This window comes from Hyperolius riggenbachi, chromosome 1 (assembly GCF_040937935.1).
Source record: "Hyperolius riggenbachi isolate aHypRig1 chromosome 1, aHypRig1.pri, whole genome shotgun sequence".
NCBI classification, from domain to species: Eukaryota; Metazoa; Chordata; class Amphibia; order Anura; family Hyperoliidae; genus Hyperolius; species Hyperolius riggenbachi.
The window spans coordinates 612509347-612531131 of record NC_090646.1 but is presented as its reverse complement, the minus strand read 5'-3'; the positions used below and the strand labels follow the sequence as shown (position 1 = coordinate 612531131).

The following is a 21785-nucleotide window of genomic DNA, read 5'->3' as shown; positions in this document are numbered from 1 at the left end:
CACGGTACAATAAAAAAACGTTAGGATGTTCCCATTTTTTCGACCAAAACTATCAAATCAAATGAGAATCCTTTTTCTCAATCAAGAAAAACGAACTTTTATTTATTTATTTTTTTATAAAAATCCGATCAGACATGTTGGAAAAATCTTTATATTCGATCTAATTGAATAATAATAAATAAAAAATAAATGAAAAATTGTACCATGTATGGGCACCTTTAGACACTTATTAGAGACAGGCGTCTGCCAAACAGCAATATAATTACGATCAGTATACTCACCATTGCAGGCAGTAGCTTCTCCTCCAGTAGTGCAATATAGGCCAGTGTATCTGAGCCCTCTCTTGCTGACAGCACGTAATCAGCATTGTACTTCTGAACAGATAAACAGGGAATTAGTAAACTTTGGTTAACAAGTTTGGTCATTAATTAAACGAGAAAGTTGACTTCATAAATCCATAAAATATCCCTTATCTGGCCAACAGTAAAGTCATATGGTAATGCAGCTAACAGGGCAGATCATTTTTTTTCCATTGTTAGAGAATTAGTAGCTACTGTGTAACCTTTCTGGCAGCATATTTTGCTGTGTTCATTATGGAAACGGTCATCACTGTTCACCACAATAATGGCAGTGTTGAAAATTTAGAGTCAGCAGCTTAAAATTGCAAGTGAATTTATAACCCATCCTTCTGCTACACAGAGATGAGCAAAGTAAAACAGAAGCACATTCCTTTGTGCTTGCAATGAAAGTAAACCTGAGAAGTTGAGTTTTACTTACATGCACCCCCCCCCCCCTTTCCCCTGCGGTGACCGCAAGCTAGTGCTACCCACCACAGCCGTGACCACAAGCTAGCGCTACCCACCACAGCCGTGACCACAAGCTAGCGCTACCCACCACAGCTGTGACCACAAGCTAGCGCTACCCACCACAGCTGTGACAAGCTAGTGCTACCCACAACAGCTGTGACCACAAGCTAGCTCTACCCACCACAGCTGTGACCACAAGCTAGTGCTACCCACAACAGCTGTGACCACAAGCTAGTGCTACCCACCACAGCTGTGACCACAAGCTAGCTCTACCTACCACAGCTGTGACCACAAGCTAGCTCTAACTACCACAGCTGTGACCACAAGCTAGCTCTACCTACCACAGCTGTGACCACAAGCTAGCTCTACCTACCACAGCTGTGACCACAAGCTAGCTCTACCTACCATAGCTGTGACCACAAGCTAGCTCTACCTACCACAGCTGTGACCACAAGCTAGCTCTACCTACCACAGCTGTGACCACAAGCTAGCTCTACCTACCACAGCTGTGACCACAAGCTAGCTCTACCTACCACAGCTGTGACCACAAGCTAGCTCTACCTACCACAGCTGTGACCACAAGCTAGCTCTACCTACCACAGCTGTGACCACAAGCTAGCTCTACCTACCACAGCTGTGACCACAAGCTAGCTCTACCTACCACAGCTGTGACCACAAGCTAGCTCTACCTACCACAGCTGTGACCACAAGCTAGCTCTACCTACCACAGCTGTGACCACAAGCTAGCTCTACCTACCACAGCTGTGACCACAAGCTAGCTCTACCTACCACAGCTGTGACCACAAGCTAGCTCTACCTACCACAGCTGTGACCACAAGCTAGCTCTACCTATCACAGCTGTGACCACAAGCTAGTGCTACCCACCACAGCTGTGACCACAAGCTAGCTCTACCTACCACAGCTGTGACCACAAGCTAGCTCTACCCACCACAGCTGTGACCACAAGCTAGCTCTACCCACCACAGCTGTGACCACAAGCTAGCTCTACCTACCACAGCTGTGACCACAAGCTAGCTCCACCTACCACAGCTGTGACCACAAGCTAGTGCAACCCACCACAGCTGTGACCACAAGCTAGTGCTACCCACCACAGCTGTGACCACAAGCTAGTGCTACCCACCACAGCTGTGACCACAAGCTAGTGCTACCCACCACGGCTGTGACCACAAGCTAGTGCTACCCACCACGGCTGTGACCACAAGCTAGTGCAACCCATCACAGCTGTGACCACAAGCTAGTGCAACCCACCACAGCTGTGACCACAAGCTAGTGCTACCCACCACAGCTGTGACCACAAGCTAGTGCTACCCACCACAGCTGTGACCACAAGCTAGTGCTACCCACCACAGCTGTGACCACAAGGTGTGACTACCCACCACAGCTGTGACCACAAGGTGTTGCTACCCACTGCAGCTGTGACCACAAGGTGTTGCTAACCACTGCAGCTGTAACCACAAGGTGTTGCTACCCACTGTAGCTGTAACCACAAGGTGTTGCTACCCACTGCAGCTGTAACCACAAGGTGTTGCTACCCACTGCAGCTGTAACCACAAGGTGTGACTACCCACTGCAGCTGTGACCACCAGCTAGTGCTACCTACCACAGCTGTGACCACAAGCTAGTGCTACCTACCACAGCTGTGACCACAAGGTGCGACTACCCACTGCAGCTGTGACCACATGATAGTGCTATAAAAAGTAATGACTTGGAGGGGGGCGGAGCCGGACATGGTGCTGTAAAGACGTGCGTCTACAGAGCTCCGAGCCAGCAGCAACCTTTCCTCGCAAAATGAGCAAGAGCACTACCTCACAACCCGAAGCAGATACCGGGCTACCTAAGATAAACAAGAGGGGCACCAAAACGAACCAAGCAACGGCTCCGGGGTCCTCTACAAACACAGTAACTAAGTACTTTTCGGGCCCGCTCACTCGACAGGCCGCAGACAAGATGGCGGAGACACCAGCACCGTCCAGCAACACGCAGAGCCCTTCTTCCCCGGGCACATCTCACATTTCGCCCAACACCAAAAACTTGGAGGACATCTGGACCTTCCTGCGTGACCTACCCACGAAATCTGACATGGCTCAGCAAACCGAGACGATCCTTCTCACCACGCGGTCTGAGATTGCAGCCCTGAAGGAAGACCTCGGCACTCTTGCAGAGCGAATCGAGCACACAGAAACAGACATTACCTCTATACGAGGGGAGCTGAAACCCCTCCAAGATGCTTCCACAAAGCAAGCCACCCTGAACGCGATCTTCCGTGCACACATTGAAGACCTGCAGAACCGCAGCAGACGTAACAATGTGCGTCTGAGAGGCCTACCTGAAGCAACCCGGCAGGAAGACCTAGCGGACTCGGTAAGAGCCATCTTTGATAAGATCCTCAACCATGCTCACTCCCCTCCGATCCGCATTGACCGAGTGCACAGAGCCCTCCGCCCGATGCCACGCGGAGAGGCTCCCCCTCGAGACGTGATCTGCCGGATCCACCATTTTGAAATTAAGGACGCAATTATGAGAGCAGCGAGACAGTATGGCGCAGTAGACTTTGATGGAGCCTCCGTTACCCTGTTCCAGGACCTGGCCCCCTTCACCCTTGCACAACGGAAAGCTATTCGCCCGTTAGTGCAGCAGCTGCAGACATCAGGCGCAATCTACCGCTGGGGCTTCCCTTTCCATCTGCATGCAAAAATAGACACTCGCACAGCTATCCTGAGAACCCCTGCTGATCTCAAAGGCTTCTGCACCGCACTCGCCATCCCTCAAACTGAACTCCCTGATTGGGACCCAGACTCTCTACTTATTGAAAGCCAGCAAAGACCACGACGAAACGGACCTCAGGACGCCGCAACCTCGTAAGTAAGGCCCAGGGACTACACCCTCATGGCTTGCTCACCACCATAAACTGAGCCCTCTATCCCCCGCCTTTATGCGGAGCCTCCGGGTGAGTCTATTTCTATCTCAAGACTCGCACATACCTGGCCCTACGTTGCTACCCTGACTTTGATATTGTAAACCACCCTTTGACACAAGAAAGAGAGGCGGGCAGGGGGGTCCTCACTTTTTCCTATAATTTAGTTCTATTGTAATCCCCCGCCGCCTCTCAGAAAGCATTTTTTGTTCACTACTGGTTCAATAGTTGATAGTTGTTCTTTTCTTTTACTCTCCTTCTAGGTAGCTATGTCTTAATGCTGTTACTGTGTTATGTAGTTGCCGTATGAACATACTGTTGTGCGCTATTATACATGAGAAATCTACACATCTACAATTTGCCTCTCCTTAAAAGGTTGGCTACGCAGACCCGGTACTTGCAGCCCCTCTATCTCTTTTCCCCCCATGCTCCCTTATGGCATACCCATACAATATCAGATATTCAGGCTCGTGAGCTCTGAAAAACGGTACCATGCTGCTTTGTTCCCCACACATTATGGCCTTTAGGGCTATACAAAGTGTTCCAGACAGAAAACTCGCATTTTTAATTATGACATTAATAATTTGCTTGTCGTCCAACCTTGGACGACCATCTCTCTCTCATTACTCTAACTCTGTCCTTTATCTATTCTTTCCTGTCCCGCTGGCCACAGGCCCCACACTGCGTCACTCCTGTCCCCACAGCTACTACCTACACCATTCAAATGTTCCTTAAAATAAGAACAGTGAACGCCAGGGGACTTAATGTCCCTGAAAAAAGGAGGGCTTTATTGAAGCAATTGCATAAAGACAAAATACACGTTGTGTTCCTACAGGAGACGCACTTCAGAGGGGACTCACACCCCAAACTAACAGATAGAAACTACACCCAGGCTTTTTACAGCAACAACCCAGACTCCAAGTCTAAAGGAGTAGCAATCCTCCTCTCCAAACATATATCTCTCTCGTCCCTGCAGACGCACAGAGATTCTGCGGGTAGACTCCTTTTTATAAAAGGTGAATACTTATCCAGGAAACTCACATTGGGTACATTTTATGCCCCCAATGGTGGGCAACCAGCCTTCTTGGTCAGGGCCCTTGAAACCTTGGACTCATTTGCCGAAGGAAGCCTCATTCTGGGAGGAGACTTAAACGCGGTCCTGGACCCAACGATAGACAACTCGGCAGGTAAGAGCTCCCTGACCAACAAGGCAATCAGATCCTGCAGAACTGCCCTAAGAATTAGACAGCTTATTGATGTTTGGAGAGTACAGAATCCAACCTCCAGAGGCTTCACATACTTCTCGCCCTTACACAACACCTATACCCGCATAGATTTTATTTTCATCTCCCAAAATCTCCTCTCTGAGCCAATCACCACTGACATCAACCCCTCCCTCCTATCAGATCATTCCACTGTGACCCTTGAGATAGGACTCCGTCCCAAACAAAGCCTTCCTCGACAATGGCGCCTAAACACCTCCCTGTTACAAAAACCGGAACTCAAATCAAAACTACAAAAGGCCATCTCAGACTACTTTCTAACCAATAACGTTGAAAATATCTCCCCACTAACCCTCTGGGCGGCACATAAATGCGTCATCCGAGGCATTCTCATACAAGAAGCTAGTATACTCAATAAACAGCGTCTGTCAGCCTTAAATAACTCCCTCTCCTTAATTAGCCAGCTTGAACAAAAACATAAATCAACAATGACAACAGAGGATTACTCCAATCTCACGCAGGAAAAAGATAAATTACGCCAACTTCTATACCAAAAAGAAAAGCACATAATCCTGAAATGCAGACGCACGTACTATGAGTATAGCAACAAATGCAGCAAATATCTAGCCCGGGCCCTACGTGAGCAACAGACAAGATCACATGTCTCATGCATACAAGACCATAATGGTTCCAAGAAAACCAGAAATGAATCCATAGCAAGAATTTTCCGAAATTTTTATCACACTCTTTACAACCTCCCTAAGCAACAGACACGCGCCCCCTCAGTAACTAAGGAACAATCTATCACACAATACCTGAGCAAATCAGGACTTCCCTCCCTTTCACCAGAGGCATCGGAGGAACTAGAGCAACCCATCACACCAGATGAAATTAGACTAGCTATCAAAGAGTCTCCGGTAGGAAAAGCCCCCGGCCCAGACGGGTTCCCCTTGGAATACTATAGGGCTTTCAAGGAAGATCTCTGCCCCTTCTTAACCACAGCGCTTAATAGCCTAATCTCAGATGATCCCCCACATACTCAACTTCCCCAAGATATGCTAGCAGCACAAATCACTGTCATCCCGAAAGCAGGTAGGGACGCCACCTTGTGTTCCAATTATAGACCTATATCATTACTCAATGTCGATCTCAAACTGTTTGCCAAAATCCTCGCCAACAGGCTCTCCCCCTATATGGGCCAACTCGTGCACCCCGACCAAGCTGGCTTCATCCCCTGCAGAGAGGCTAGGGACAACACCATCAGAGCAGTGGATTTGATTGAATGGGCCCATAAGGCACATGTCCCCACTCTGCTCCTGTCAACTGACGCCGAAAAAGCGTTTGACAGGGTAGATTGGGGCTTTTTAGAGGGCACTCTTAAACATATAAGACTCGGCTCTCACATGCTGAGATGGATTCTGTCTCTATACTCTCGCCCCTCAGCTTGTGTCGGGGTGAACGGAACTGTGTCAGACTCACTGCCAATCACTAACGGCACCAGGCAGGGCTGCCCGTTATCCCCACTCATTTTTGCCCTAACTCTAGAACCGCTCTTACGCACAATATGGGCGAACAGAGATGTTAAGGGTCTACAACTCCCTTCTTCTGAACACAAGGTGGCGGCCTACGCCGATGACCTTCTCTTTTTCATTGCAGAACCTCACATATCTCTCCCTAACCTAATGCGCGAATTAAACACCTACCAGAATCTAGCCAACTATAAAATTAACTCAGACAAAAGTCAGGCAATGGGAATCTCACTTAATCCAGAGCAGAAAGCTAACATTCAGCATAACTTCCCCTTCAAATGGGTACCCCATTCCATCAGCTACCTGGGAATCCATCTTCCACCTGTAAGCTCCCTAATATATAAATATAACTTTCCTCCTATAGTAGCCAAAATTAAACAGGATCTACAGCAATGGGACCAACCCCATTTTTCATGGCTGGGCCGCATAAACATCTTAAAGATGAATGTGCTCCCCAGGCTGCTATACCTATACCAAGCGCTGCCCATTATGCCCCCTCCAGAACATTTCCGGGATCTGAGAAAATGCTTTTCCCAGTTCATCTGGAAAAGGAAACCTCCTAGAATTCGGCATTCAGCCATGGTACTAACGAAACCCCAAGGAGGATTGGCAGTCCCTGACCTAAAGAAATATCATGCTGCCGCATCTCTTTGCCGACTAATTGACTGGCACCGCCATACTACATACAAAAGATGGGTACAGCTGGAACAAGATCTTTTGGGAAAAGACCTTAACACTTTCCCATGGCAGTCTGCCAAGGTCTCCACCGACTACACCTCGCCGTCCTCCACCCTCACCTCTCTCTACCAATACCGCCGCCTACATTTGATCTCACCCTGGCCGACCCCCCTGCTCCCATTACTGAACAATCCCCTCTTTCCACCGGGAAATAAACCCCGAGGATACACCGCCTGGAGATCGGAACCGGTCTTAAGGGCTAAGGAATTAATCTCCAATAATATCTGGACACCTTTATCCAAGATCCAATCATCTAGGGAAAACCCAAACCTAGATGCATGGAGCCTCATGCAATTTCAACACTTTCTACGCTCTCTAGGCACTAGGGACCAATTATCCCGGGACCTAACTCCCTTTGAATCACTCTGCTTGGGCTCTGGTCAGACTAAAAGGTCTCTCTCACAGATTTATCAACTGCTTATACATGATGACTCCTGGTCCTTAAACCTCAAACTTAAATGGGAACAGGAACTAGAACATGTATTCACAGATAAACAATGGGAAAAAATACTCCTCCTTAATCAAAAAGCCTCTGTCTCAGCAAAGATTCAAGAATCTAATTATAAAATACTGAGCAGATGGTACTATACCCCTGTTAGACTACACAGCATGTACCCGGCAGTTGATCCTACATGTTGGAGATGCAACTCTGACCAGGGCACCTTGTTACACATTCTCTGGAGCTGTCCCGTGATCAACCCCTTTTGGCAAGAAGTACAGAAGATAATTAAAACACTTACAGACGGTGAACCCAACCCTGACCCAGCTTACTACTTGCTACATCACACTACTAAATCTATTAAAAGCTTTAAAAGGTCCCTAGCTAAACACCTAATACAAGCAGCACGTATTCTCATAACACGCCACTGGAAATCCACTAGCCCTCCTACAATCTCTGAATGGCTTAAGGAAATACAAATGATTAACCTAATGGAATCCATGACACATGCCATTCACGGCAGAGAGGAATCACATAATCGCACATGGATCCATTGGCATATATATACTGAATCACCAGAATACAAAGCAGCAATAACCTCCACCCCACAGCCCCCATAGACACGGCCCACACCCCCTGGCGTTCACAAACCACCCATCCTCACCTAAAATACTTTATCACTCATATAAGGGACGGACCTTTAAGGCGTGGCAGGGGCCACCTGGCCGACGGGATTCTTCTTCCTTTCTTCTACCTCTCTCTTTCTTCTTTTCCTCTCTACTACACTCTACCCTATTCATCTCATCTTTTCCTCCTACCCACTTTACCTTTCCAGACGGCTAATCCAGTCTAACAACAGGACAACATATAGCCTATAGTTACCACGGAATAGACCCTCCAGTGAAAGATCGTGATTCCCCCAGGTATGGACACTCACTGCACACGTATGGTGAGAGACACGGAGAATACATTCCATGGCAACATTATACCTTCTTAAGGTGAGTCCCTGGTGGATTGATCCCTATGGGCCCCAGGGATTCCTCACTCCCATTCTCAACAAGCAGCAGCTATCGGTTGAGTGGTTCTCCACTCCCCACATTTCTCGCTCCTTGAGTGATTCTCCTCCCTGTCTCTCACCAGTCCACACTTTCGCACATTTAAAAATGCAGAATACACTCCCAGCGTAGATACCACTGGCTCGGTATCTCCCAATTGCAACACCACTAAACTTCGATGAGTGTAACCTGCCTGATACTCCATACACGAGTGTTTCAATTATTATTGATATATAACTCATTGTCTGAACATACATAAAGACTGTCCTGTAACCTCTTTGATGATTGATTTCTTCTGTACTGTTAAACTGTTAAAAATTCTGAAAATAAAAAATCTATAAAAAAAAAAAGTAATGACTCGCACACCAGCCACAATGAGTTGCATAAAGATATGTATTAAAGTTGATACACAAAGCCCCAGAGGGCAGATAAGCTCATATACATCAAATAAACATCAAAAACCGCAGTATACAAAATGACATACAGTGGGGTGGAACAACAAAATTCCCCTGGGAACAGACAACCTCCTTAGGCAGCGTAATGCTCAAGATTGTTAGCAGTGAACAAATAAGCTTAGTATGGACCTGAACATAAACACAGCAAAGTAATGTCCCATGGGGATTAGTAATATCCTGACAGCGCCGTTTCGGGATGTCCCTTCGTCAGAGGGTATCAGTCAGAGGCTCCTTAGGCTGCTGCAAAGTAGTCCAGTATACAAACTGATGATAATACAAAAGATGACAGTTGCCAGGTTGTCATAATGATCCAGTAGCTTCTGGGTCTGTGGCGACTTACAACTATGGATCAGTATTATAGATTGACACATTTTTACAGGTCTATTAACCCTGAAATGCAAGTACACTCACTCTATCCAGTACAGGTCAGAAACAATTTTATGTATGCCGATTCACGCTGCTCAGCGGTTCCCATTCCACTATCAGCTTTTTTTTTTTTTTTTAATAAAATATTTGCTGTGTCATACTAACATAACTAGAGGTTCGACCACCAGCGCTGAAGGTACTGATTCCAAAAACCAACCAATCTGAACCCTGCCAATTCTTCAGTGAGTAGACAGGTTTCTTATTACTGGTTAGGCAACTGCCAAAAACAAGATCACAGCATACCAGGAGGGTTATGGAAAATACCACCCTAGATTCACATCTGGCTTTCATATAGCAGAACACTCAATACACAGGGGGTCAGCATAGAGGCGACACCACTGAGGATGGTCACTAAAGCCGTCACATGTCGCTGAGACTGCTGGGCACAACATCTCTGAGGAGGGAGTGTAAGGAGCAGACCAACTGATGGAAAGATTTACCATTACTAGCATCCACACTACGGATCAGGGCTGCATACCTCCCAACTTTTTAAGATGAGAAAGAGGGACACTTAAGCCACGTCCCTGCCACACCCTTGATCATGCCTCCGACACACCCCTAGTCACGCATAAAGATTTCATAAGAAAAATACTGTATGTTTTATCATTCAAACCACACGGGTCCTTTCATTCCTGGTTCATTTTCCTTCATATTAACATTTTAAAATTAGTAATATATCAATTTAAAGGATGGGAATAAAGTTTAGAGTCAAACACAAAGATTTTTTTAATAGAGAAACATATATATTTACATAGCAAGAGGGACAAAGTCCTGAAAGAGCTTGAAAAAAAGGGGAGAAACCGAGAGCCCAATATGGTGCAGTATGTTAATATGGAGAGATCTGTTGTGAATAAATTTGATGATTATACTCACAAGGGTGGGTCGGCACAAAGGCAACCACTGGACAGGCCGGCGGGGAGAACTGTAACCTGACCCCGCTCAGGTTTAAAAAGTCGCTCTCTGTAGATAGGAGAAAATGGGGATACACCCCTCCACCAAGGGTGGACTAGATAATATTGAAATACGATAACAGAGGCGCCAAGTAGAATAAAATTTGTTAAAATTGTTAAAAGGGGGAAGTGGGTGGACTCACCTCCCTTCTGAAAAAAGGCCGGACAATGGACAGGTTACTTACAGTCTAAAGTAACATTTATTAACTCCAAACGTGCAACGCGTTTCACAGTACCCCAAAACTAATGGCTGCTCCAATTGTCCCACTCTGGACCCTGTCAGGTCCAGTAACTTTGTAGAATGAGATCCCTGCATTTTGATTGGCCCAATAGGCTGCCTGTCACTTGACAGGCAGCCTATGGGGCAACAGTGCAGGGATCTCGTCCTACAAAGTGAATCAACCCCCAAGTACGCTAGCTAAATTGTACAAGCTGTTAGTCTGTAGTTCTCCTGTCTGGCTCTCGGGGAAATTGCTGATGTTGCTGAAACCCAAGAGAAGCTGAAGAAGTGTCTCACACTTCCGCTGCCCAGTGGATTAACTGTATACAAATCACCATGGCAACAGGGACGTGAGCCCTACTGTCCCAGTTTGAAACATATGGTATGGCTCTCAGGGAAATACATTTTAAAATATGTGGCCTTTATGGCCATCTCAGCCAAAAAGTTTCCTGACCCCTGCCATAGAGCCTTTCTAGTCCTTGGTCTGTCCTGTGGTTCCAGCAGCATCCCCCGTAAAAGTTCTACGACCAGCTGTGTTTTTGGCACTCCTCGGACAGCCTTTGAAAGTACTTGCGGGGAACAGTGCTGGAACAACGGGATGGTCCGACAACTGGGAAGGTTCTACGGTATCCAGAGCCTTCCCTCTACATCAGGGGTAGGGAACCTATGGCTCGGGTGCCAGATGTGGCTGTTGTGACGGCTGTATCTGGCTCGCAGACAAATCAGTAGGGGTTGATTCACTAAGCAGCGCCGCTCAAGAAGCGCAGTTTAGTGTGGCAGCAAAAGTAAAATTCTCAAAGTAGGCACGGTACTGCTGTAGTGTGCACCACTAGCTTACTCACGCTACCCCCAAAACTAACAGCTGCGCCAACTGTACTTGTATTTAGTTTGAAACATATTGTATGGCTCTCAAGGAATTTCATTTTAAAATATGTGGCGTGCATGGCTCTCAGCCACAAAGTTTCCTTCACCCCTGCTCCACATATAAGCCTCCCAAGTGTCCCGAATCCTGCGGGACTGTCCCGATTTGGGGGGGCGCTCCCGCTATCCCCTGCCACCCCACCCCCCCTTGTGTCCCGGCCTGGCAGAGAGGGGGGGAATGATCAAGGTGCCAGCCGCCAATCCGAGATGCAGGATGCCGGCATCACATACATTCCTCCCTCACTCCCTCCGAATGTGCCCCCGTGTCCCCCTGCTTGCAGAGTAAAGTGTGCGCAGCGGGCTGTCATCTTACCATTGATTCTCGCGTACTGGCAGCTGACTTCTCTGCTTAGAGTGAAGTCCGCTGCTGGTACGCGAGAATCAATGGTAAGACAACAGCCCGCTGCGCACACTTTACTCTGCAAGCAGGGGGGCACATTCGGAATGAGGGAGGAATGTATGCGATGCCAACATCCCGCATCTCGTATTGGCAGCTGGCACCTCGATCATTTATTATTTTGCCTTCTCTCCTGTGGCACCCTCCTTTCCATCCACGGGCAGGGTATATTTATTTACTACATGAAGGATTATTGATTAAACATTTTTTTTTCTGAAAAATCTTTATTGTATGCAGGACTAGGGGTGTGTAGGGGGTGTGGCCTAAGTGTCCCGGTTTCTGTTTCCAAAATGTTGGGAGGTATGTACATAGTCTTCTGACCTAAAGGGAGTTTCAAAACACGAGAAGCAAATGCTCACTCCCAGCCACCAATCCGCCATTTTAATATCCCCTGGTGGTGGCAGCCCTGAGGCTCACCTGCACTCTTCCTATTGGTGTTTCAAGGGGATTAGGGGTCCCGGGCAGTAGCAGAGCTCGGGGCCCCTGCCATGTGCACCAGTGTTTGTGTTTCTAAAGGGAGTTTCCTCCCTTCAGATTCACTTTAAATAAAGGAGGTGATGATGTGGAGAAATCATCAGGAGATGCAGTGTATTTAACCATTTATGCCGCCTGGACATCCAGGCGGCTGCTCTACAGCTGGTGCGCGCTCCCCCCCAGTAGCCCGGAGATCAATGAACATTGTTCCCATTCATTGATCCAAGTCCCTGGCAGAAAAACCGACGGCTTCTCATCAGAGGCAGCAGTCTTTCTGACACAAAAAAAAAAGTTTCCCGTCCTCTATATGCTTCCTGGAAGCGATCAGTACGCTTCCAGGGCTAAGCAAAAAAAAAAACAAAAAAAAAAAACTGTGGCCAACTTGTGTTGTAAATAGTAAATAGTACCAGGGCTGTGGAGTCGGAGTCGGAGTCGTGGAGTCGGAGTCGTGGAGTCGGGCAATTTTGGGTGCCTGGAGTCGGAGTCGGAGTCGGGAAAAAATGCACCGACTCCGAATGAATTTGTAACTGTAATTAAAATAGAAAATATGATAAAATGTTCTATTTCTCAGATAATAGTCATTAAAAATAATGTATATATACAGTATATATACAGTAATAGCTGTGCTTAGTCCACAAAAATGAAATAAACCAATCAAAATTAGTTACTTGTGCTGCTTCAATAAAGCAGTCCCTGTATTTTTAAGGTCAGATATACATATCTGATTGTGACTGTATATATGATGTGTACACAGGAATCTCTTATATATACTAACTAACATCTATGCTGTAAGAATAAAGCCTGATGTGTAGCTATGTCACTAATAGAGATGGTCAACGAGATGGAAATAATTCTGCATTGATGCTGATTTATGCAAATGTATGCACTCCCTTTGCTGATGAAATAAAATAATTTGATATGTTATTAAAATTTGGTTTGGTGACTACAAATTAAAGGGTAACTGAGACGGATGAAAAGTAAAGTTTTATACATACCTGGGGCTTCCTCCAGCCCCCTTCAGGCTAATCAGTCCCTCACTGTCCTCCACCACCCGGATCTTCTGCTAGGAGTCCTGGTAATTCAGCCAGTCAGCGCTGTCCGGCCGCACCCCGCTCCCACAGCCAGGAACATTCTGCACCTGCGCAATAGTGCTGCACAGGTGTAGTATGCTCCTGGCGGCGGAGTGTGTGCATGCGCACTACGCTTGACTGACTCAAGTACCTGGACTCATAGCAGAAGATCCAGGTGGTGGAGGAGGACAACGAGGGACTGATTATCCTGAAAGCGGCTGGAGGAAGCACCAGGTATGTATAAAACTTTAATTTCATCTGTCTCAGGTTTACTTTGTTACACAGTAGTACTATACTCTACATATGCACTCCCCACAGAGCTGCAGGGAATCCACTGAGAATGCTGTGCACATTGAACACAGAGGTGTTGTCTGTTTACAATCTCCTCATTCCCCTGCAGAGTACCTGCACATCATTCTTACATGCACCCACACTTGATAGATGTTCTTTGTTCCGGTTGTACCTTTTACAAGTACTCTTACCAAGGACTAGTTTTAGTCTAAAGGGAATAAATATAGTAGTCTACATATCCTTCTCACTTCAGTTGTCTTGTAAAATTCCTAAGCGTTGGCAGTTAAGAGACGAATTTCATGTTACATACTTTTAATCAACAAAATTGTAATATGCAAATTAGAGGAGTCGGAGTCGTGGAGTCGGAGGAATCCTAAACTGAGGAGTCGGAGTCGGTGGATTTTTGGACCGACTCCACAGCCCTGAATAGTACATCTACCAAAATAGTAAAAGTACATCTACATACATTTTTTTTTTATAAAAATAAACCCACATTATTACATTTAAAATTAACGGTTTACCTCCCACACCAGAAATTACCCAAATAAAATTTTTGATTAGAAAAAAATTACAATAAAAAAAAAGAACAAAATACAAATAGTTACCTAAGGGTCTAAACTTTTTTTAATATGCATGCGAAGAGGGTATATTGCGAACATTTTTTCAATTATAAGCTTGTTAAAAAATGCACCTTTATTTCCAAATAAAATATTGGCGCCATACATTGTGATAGGGACATAATTTAAATGGTGTAATAACCGGGACAAATGGGCAAATAAAATACATCGGTTTTAAGTATGGTAGCGTGTATTATTTTAAATCTATAATGGCCAAAAACGGAGAAAATGAATTTAATTCCACGCTGGGGAGATCGCCTGCACCCCCCAGCCTCCACCTCCGGGGTGCCGCTGTGTGGGTTCCAGGCGGTGAGAGAGCCTGGGACCCCCGCGGCCCCCCGGTTGTATGGGGGCAATGGGAAGCCTCCTTGTGGCGCCCCTGGATAGTGCTATGTAGCATGAACTAATTCCCGCAGGGCAATTGTTTTGCGGTTTTTGGTTTTTGACCCTGCATATTTAGGCATGCGAAAGCAAATGCATATTTGCATGAGCAATGTCTCGTGATTAGCCAATAGGCCAAATTTGCAAAGCCAAATTTGGCCTGGGGCACACCAGAGGAGTTTTTCTGAGCGTTTTGAGTTTTTAAATCTGCTGCTAATGTTATCCTATGCGTCTGTGCACACTGGAGCAATGAGGTTTTGTAAAAAAAAACCCATAGCATTACATTGGGAAGAGCTTTTAGAGGTTTCAAAAGCTCTTTCCAATGTAATGCTATGGGGTTTTTTTTACAAAACCTCATTGCTCCAGTGTGCACAGACACATAGGATAACATTAGCAGCAGATTTAAAAACTCAAAACGCTCAGAAAAACTCCTCTGGTGTGCCCCAGGCCTTTGCCAGGTTCACTTGGTTGATGCACACATTTTCTCTGTTGTAATTAGCATTGCATTTTATTTTCTTTGGAGGCAAGTGGTGAATGGCTTGTTTTAGGAGGTGAGAGCCCTGGAGCAGGCTATTTGCGCCTGTCCTCCCCTTATGTGTCGCGCCCAGGTCATGCGCATATAGCAGAACGCAATGGACGTTAGGGTAAGTGCCTGTTTTTAATCTTGGGAGGTGTGTGTGGGCGGCTCTTCCCGGCGCTGGCCACGCTGGGGAGATCGCCTGCACCCCCAGCCTCCACCTCCGGGGTGCCGCTGTGTGGGTTCCAGGCGGTGAGAGAGCCTGGGACCCCCGCGGCCCCCCGGTTGTATGGGGGCAATGGGAAGCCTCCTTGTGGCGCCCCTGGATAGTGCTATGTAGCATGAACTAATTCCCGCAGGGCAATTGTATTGCGGTTTTTGGTTTTTGACCCTGCATATTTAGGCATGCGAAAGCAAATGCATATTTTAGGGACATAATTTAAATGGTGTAATAACCGGGACAAATGGGCAAATAAAATACATCGGTTTTAAGTATGGTAGCATGTATTATTTTAAATCTATAATGGCCAAAAACTGAGAAAATGAATTTAATTTTTTTCTTAATATTCCTGTTAAAATGCATTCAGAAAAAAAATAATTCTTAGCAAAAATGTACCACCCAAAGAAAGCCTAATTGGTGGCGGAAAAAAACAGATATAGAGCAATTCAATGTGATAATTAGTGATAAAGTTATTGGCAAATGAATGGGAGGTGAAAATTGCTCTGATGCATAAAGTGAAAAAATGAAGTGGAAAAAGAATGCCTATAAAGGTCCTAAAACAGGGAGGGGACCGAGGCTGCACTAAGCAATTATAAGGAGTGCAATAAAAGTTGTAAAAAAAGAAATTAGGCAGGCAAAGATTGAAGCTGAAAATCAAATCGCTAGGGATATCAAATCTAACCCAAAAAGTTTTACAAGTACATCAACTCTAAAAAAAGAAAGGTTGACGGTATTGGACTCCTAAAGGATGAGGATGGGAACTCAATGGTGGATGATCAAGGAAAGGCAGATTCAATGCTTTCTTTGCTTCTGTCTTCACAAGGGAAACATCACTGTTGCAAATTACAAATGCAGAAGAGTCTCAATCTTCCAACTGTAATATTAAATACTTAACGCAGGAAAAAGTGAAGGCAAGACTAAATAAATTAAAAATAGACAAGGCACCTGGCCCGGATGGCATGCATCCTCGGGTCCTAAGGGCCCGTTCTCACCTGAGCGGGAATCGCGCGATTCCCGCTCACGGCAAACCGCTAGCGGTTCTGCAAGAACCGCTACACAATGTAGCGAGTGGCAGTGTTCTCACTGCGATAACCGCAACCGCGCTGCAAGCAGCGGTTTGCCGGCCACGAGTGATCCACGATTAGCGTGCATAGAACGCTAATCGCAATCGCTCCAATACCGCCGCAGTGTCCAGTGATTTTTCCGCGCTAATCGCGGGAAAATCACTCCCGCAAAACGCAGTGTTGCTATTTTTGCAGATGATACAAGATTGTGCAGAATCATCAACTCTCAGGAAGATAGTGACATATTGCAACAGGATCTGGATAGGATGGCTATATGGGCACATAAATGGCAGATGAAATTCAATGTTGAAAAATGTAAAGTCATGCATTTTGATCATATCAATGGTCTAGCACCATACAAAATAAATGGGATACAGATGAGGACATCAAACTTGGAGAAGGACTTAGGAGTACTCATCGACAACAAGTTAAATAACCGTACTCAATGCCAAGCCGCTGCAGCTAAAGCTAATACAATTTTAGGATAATTTAAAAGGGAAATAAAAACTCGAGATGCTAGCATAATATTGCCCCTGTTTAACTCTCTAGTAAGGCCACATCTGGAATATGGAATTCAGTTCTGGGCACCACATTACAGGAAAGATATTGCAGTTTTAGAGCAGGTGCAGAGAAGAGCAACAAAATTGATACGTGGGATGGAAGGTCTCGCTTACCAAGAAAGGTTAGATAAACTGGGTTTATTTAGTCTAGAGAAAAGACGCCTTAGAGGAGATCTAATTAACATGTATAAAATATATCAGAGGGTAATATAAAAGCTTGGCGGATTAGCTTTTTGTCCCTAGGCCCTCTCAAAGCACTAGAGGACATGATCTGCGCATGGCGGAAATGTTTTAGCCATTTATTTAGGAAAGTGTTCCTTTACAGTAAGAGTGATTAAGATGGGGTATGCATTGCCACAGGAAGTAGTTATGGCAAATTCTATACCTGCATTTAAAGGAGGCTTGGATGCTTTCCTAGCAATGAAAGACATCCATGGCTACAATTACTAGGTAATGCCCAGTGATGTTGATCCAGGGATTTTATCTGATTGCCACCTGTAGTCTGGATGGAATTTTTTCCCTTTTGGGGCTAATTGGACCATGCCTTGTAAGGGTTTTTTCGCCTTCCTCTGGATCAACAGGGATATGTGAGGGAGCAGGCTGGTGTTGTACTTTGTTCTCTGGTTGAACGCGATGGACATATGTTTATTTTCAACCCAAATAACTATGTAACTATATGTAACTATTTAATAAAAAAAAAACAGCTGATACTTTCCAGATGATACTCTTAGTTTGTGTTCTTGTAAGGAAAGCCACAGAACACAAATTGTCTGATTAGACACGGAACATTCATTTTGCGCTTCAGAGCTGCAGCCACTAAGGACGCGCTCCGCCAGGATCATTGGGGAGCCTTGCCCAAATACTCCTTACTGTATTACGTCCTGGCTTGAGCCGGGATTTGAACCCTGTTCAAAACCTCAAACCATACATCAAAGGCAGCAGCCTTACCAGTATGTTATCCAGCTGGCCCACAGGTTTGATGTACTATGATTTAGACATTTACCTTTTCTACAGAAACGAGGATTGTGTGATGACTTATAAAGTAGTAAGGCACTCAATAACACGGCTGCATTTCGTAACCGTTTTCGATACACAACACCTTTTTACAAGAACAGCCAGAGAATTATAAACGTATTACGGGATTACTGAGCGTTCCACGTAAACCAGAAGTCTGGCTGGCATTCCTGCGAAGGCTTCCTGCTTAGAGAACTGCATCGAACGCGCACGTTTTGGAGTCAGGACAAAGATTTATTAGCGGATCACAAACTTCTACAGAACTTCAAGCTTGAGGAACACAATTATACTAAGACTTCCTAAAGATAACATCGCTTCTGCCAATGAGCCAGAAAACTAGACTCAATTAGAGCCAAACGTAGATAATAACCATCTGGTGAGAGAATGGAACAAGCAATGAGTCCATTTTGAACTCCTGCCTACAAAATATCATTCAGGTGCTGAACAGGATCTCCAATAAATAAGGCAAAACGTGAACTCACCTGTTTCCTAAGAAAATTCAGTATGTTGGCTGGCTGCGTAATAACGTCCTCCTTTGATATTAATATTGGTCCATTACCTATATGAGAAACATGGCACAAATGAAGTCGTAGCAATCTTTAGCATCAATATAACAAAGCAAAGAGGGACAGGCGGACATAATGGATGACAGACCCAAAAAGGTTCAGTTACTTAAAGGATACCTTAGCGCTAATATGCCAAAATGATGCCTACTGTGTGTATGGGGAGTGCTTACCGCTCTTCCCGTGGCCTGGCTTCAGCCACCATTCCCTGCAAAGTGGCCCGTTCCAAAGTCCTGGTTCGGCGCATGCGCAATATGTCCACTGGAGTATGTGCACAATCCTGCGGGAAGTCGTAGCCGGCATGTGCACTGTGACTACAAGTCCAAGCAGCCGCTCTTGCTGCCCCCATAATGGCAGGCCACCTGGCAGAGGGGAATCAGGGCCAGCAGTGCCATTGAGGCAAATGGGGCAATTGCCCCAGGGCGCATGACCACTCCAGGGGCCCCTTCTCCACTGGACACCCCAAATGGTCTCCCGCTGACTGCTCTCCATGGACCCTGCATGTTCCGTGGCTGAGCTGCCTTGTAGTAACTCACTTGTCCCGGCAGCTGCTCCTTTCCGATCTCCATCTTCAGCCACGCTGCCTGCCTCTTCTGTATGCCCAGCCATGTTATTTACACATAACGTGCGCTGGAAGGAGAAGACGCAGGCAGCATGGCTTAAGACGGAGATCGGAAAGGAGTAGCAGCCGGTACAGGCAAGTTACTACAAGGCAGCTCAGCTTCTGAGCATGTCAGGGCCACAGGGAGCAGTCAGCGGGAGAGCACCTTTGAGGGGGAAGGGGGTGTCCTGTGGAGTGGGGGCCCCAAGGGCTGACTTTCCTTGAGGAAGGGTTACTTTTGCCCCAGGCATCCCGCTTGTCTTACACCAGCCCTGAGGGTGATTTACAGAGTTCTGGACCCCATTTGAAAGCACTTCATCTGAAATTCACTTGGCAATTGGCATCGTCAAGTTTTAGAGAAAAGAAAACTCTATGCAGAGAAAAAACACAGCAATGTAAACATGTGAAGCAGATAATCAAGTAAATGGACATCAGAAAGCTCAAGTGGTTTAATCACAGCACATGGCCAAGATAATGCAGATGGCATGTGCTTCAAAAGCCAAAACTGGTGTTCTTTGATCGAATAGCAGACTCCTTGTATCTCAAAGAGCTTACACAATCCCCCCAAAGCCCCCCCCATCACCCAACAAAACTTTAGGAGTGCGTTCTTTCCTGAAGAAGTCATGTCTATGGGACTTTGCGCTGGGAATTGGTAATGTCTCCCTGTACGATCTTACTGTAATGTTAACCAGAACCGCTATAAGCACAGGACATGTTTCTCCAATAAGTAACTTCCCTTGAACACAGCGCCAAGGTTCACACGGTTTCATGTGTTCTGCATTATTGTATAGAAAACTGTTTTTCGCTACTTTATCAGTACTGGCCAACAGCAGAACAAGGTTAGCATTGTTGTGACATTGGTGGGACTCGAGGCAAATGTCTTCCCCCATTTCTCATTGCAAAATACAATGACTAGCTGACTATTTATGTGCCCACATGTTGCACCAATGAGTGAAGCTAGGTGTAAAAAATGCCAAGTTAGTGATATGGTCTGTCTAAAATGTAATTTCAGTTTGGTTGGATGTCTGTAAGATGCATGCCCACTGCAGGGCTCTGGAGTCCGAAAATCATCCGACTTCGACTCCTCAATTTATGAAACCACCGACTCCAACTCCAGGTATCCAAAATTGCTCCGACTTCTCGACTACGACTCCTTAGTCTAATGCTGGGAATACACGGTACCGCTCGATTGAGCCATTAGATGGCTCGATTGATAATTTCCGACATGTCCGATCACCCGCCGGATCGATTCCGTGCTTGATACCACAGGCGGGACAATGGAAAAAGATAAGGAAACCGAGCAGAAGATACGAGAATCGCCTGCGGGGACGAGCGGGAATCGATCCGGCGGCATAATAGAGCGGTACATACCGTGTATTCCCGGCATTACACTAGCCAGGGCTGTGGATTTGGTGGTAAAAAAAATAAAAAAATCTTCCGACTCAGACTCCTCAGTTTATGAAACCACCGACTCCATGCACCCAAAATTGCCCAACTCCGACTCCACAGCCCTGGCCCACTGGCCACTTGTACCCTTGCGGAGGATTGGTAATAATTCTTTGCGCATGCAGCTTTACCACAACTTTTATAGAAGTCTCCATTTTATTTACTGCCGGTTTGTTCAAATAAAAAAAGCCCAAACTATCAGCACAGACAGCCAAAATTATAACAGTGTAACAAGAAAAAATGTCTAAAAAAACAGATCATTTGTGCCCAAAAACAAATCCAGGTTTTGTAGATTAGACTTTCTGGAAAGCTGCCATGGCATTTTCTGCCTTTGCAAACACTGCTAGGAGAATGTGTCGTCTGTGGATGGGAGGTGCCTCAGGCGTACTCTGCTCCTACCTGTGCCACTGAGTCAGCCTATCACAGAGAGGAGAGGTGAAGAGAGAAGTATTGAAGTGCCCGCCACAGTATACTGCATTCCAGAGCTGCCACAATGATTCACTGCTGCTCTGGAAAGGGGGAGGAGCAGTCATAGTAAATGTCCTTCTGGCTCTTTTTCACTTCGGAATTTACAGCAGAGGTCCCCTTTAACTTAATAATACGGTAGCTATGAGGGAATGTGTGATGGAAAAGCCACACAAGTCTGATCCAATTTCGCAAACTCGCAGAACAAAAGTGAAGTGTGATCTCGGAGGGTACTTAAATCTCAACATGCACCTTTAGTGTTGTGGCAAAACATTACTCCAAAGAATGAAAAGGATTCAAGAGTTACCAGGTGCGGATGTGTTATGCAAGCTGCAAGCCTTAAGGTGCATACACACATCAGACTATAGTCTTTGGAAAATGAAAGATCACAGACCAATCTTACCACCC

General features: G+C 45.9%; 1 protein-coding gene across 1 annotated transcript in view; it reads right to left on the bottom strand.

Moving 5' to 3' along the window:
• MTX3 (metaxin 3) overlaps positions 1-21785 on the bottom strand; it is an 81412-nt gene that overhangs the window by 36973 nt on the left and 22654 nt on the right. Inside the window, exons 3-4 of the mRNA XM_068271806.1 lie at positions 18785-18861; positions 282-374 (exon numbers count right to left, since the gene is read on the bottom strand). Coding sequence (XP_068127907.1) covers positions 282-374; positions 18785-18861 — 170 coding nt within the window. The remainder of the gene's footprint in view (positions 1-281; positions 375-18784; positions 18862-21785) is intronic.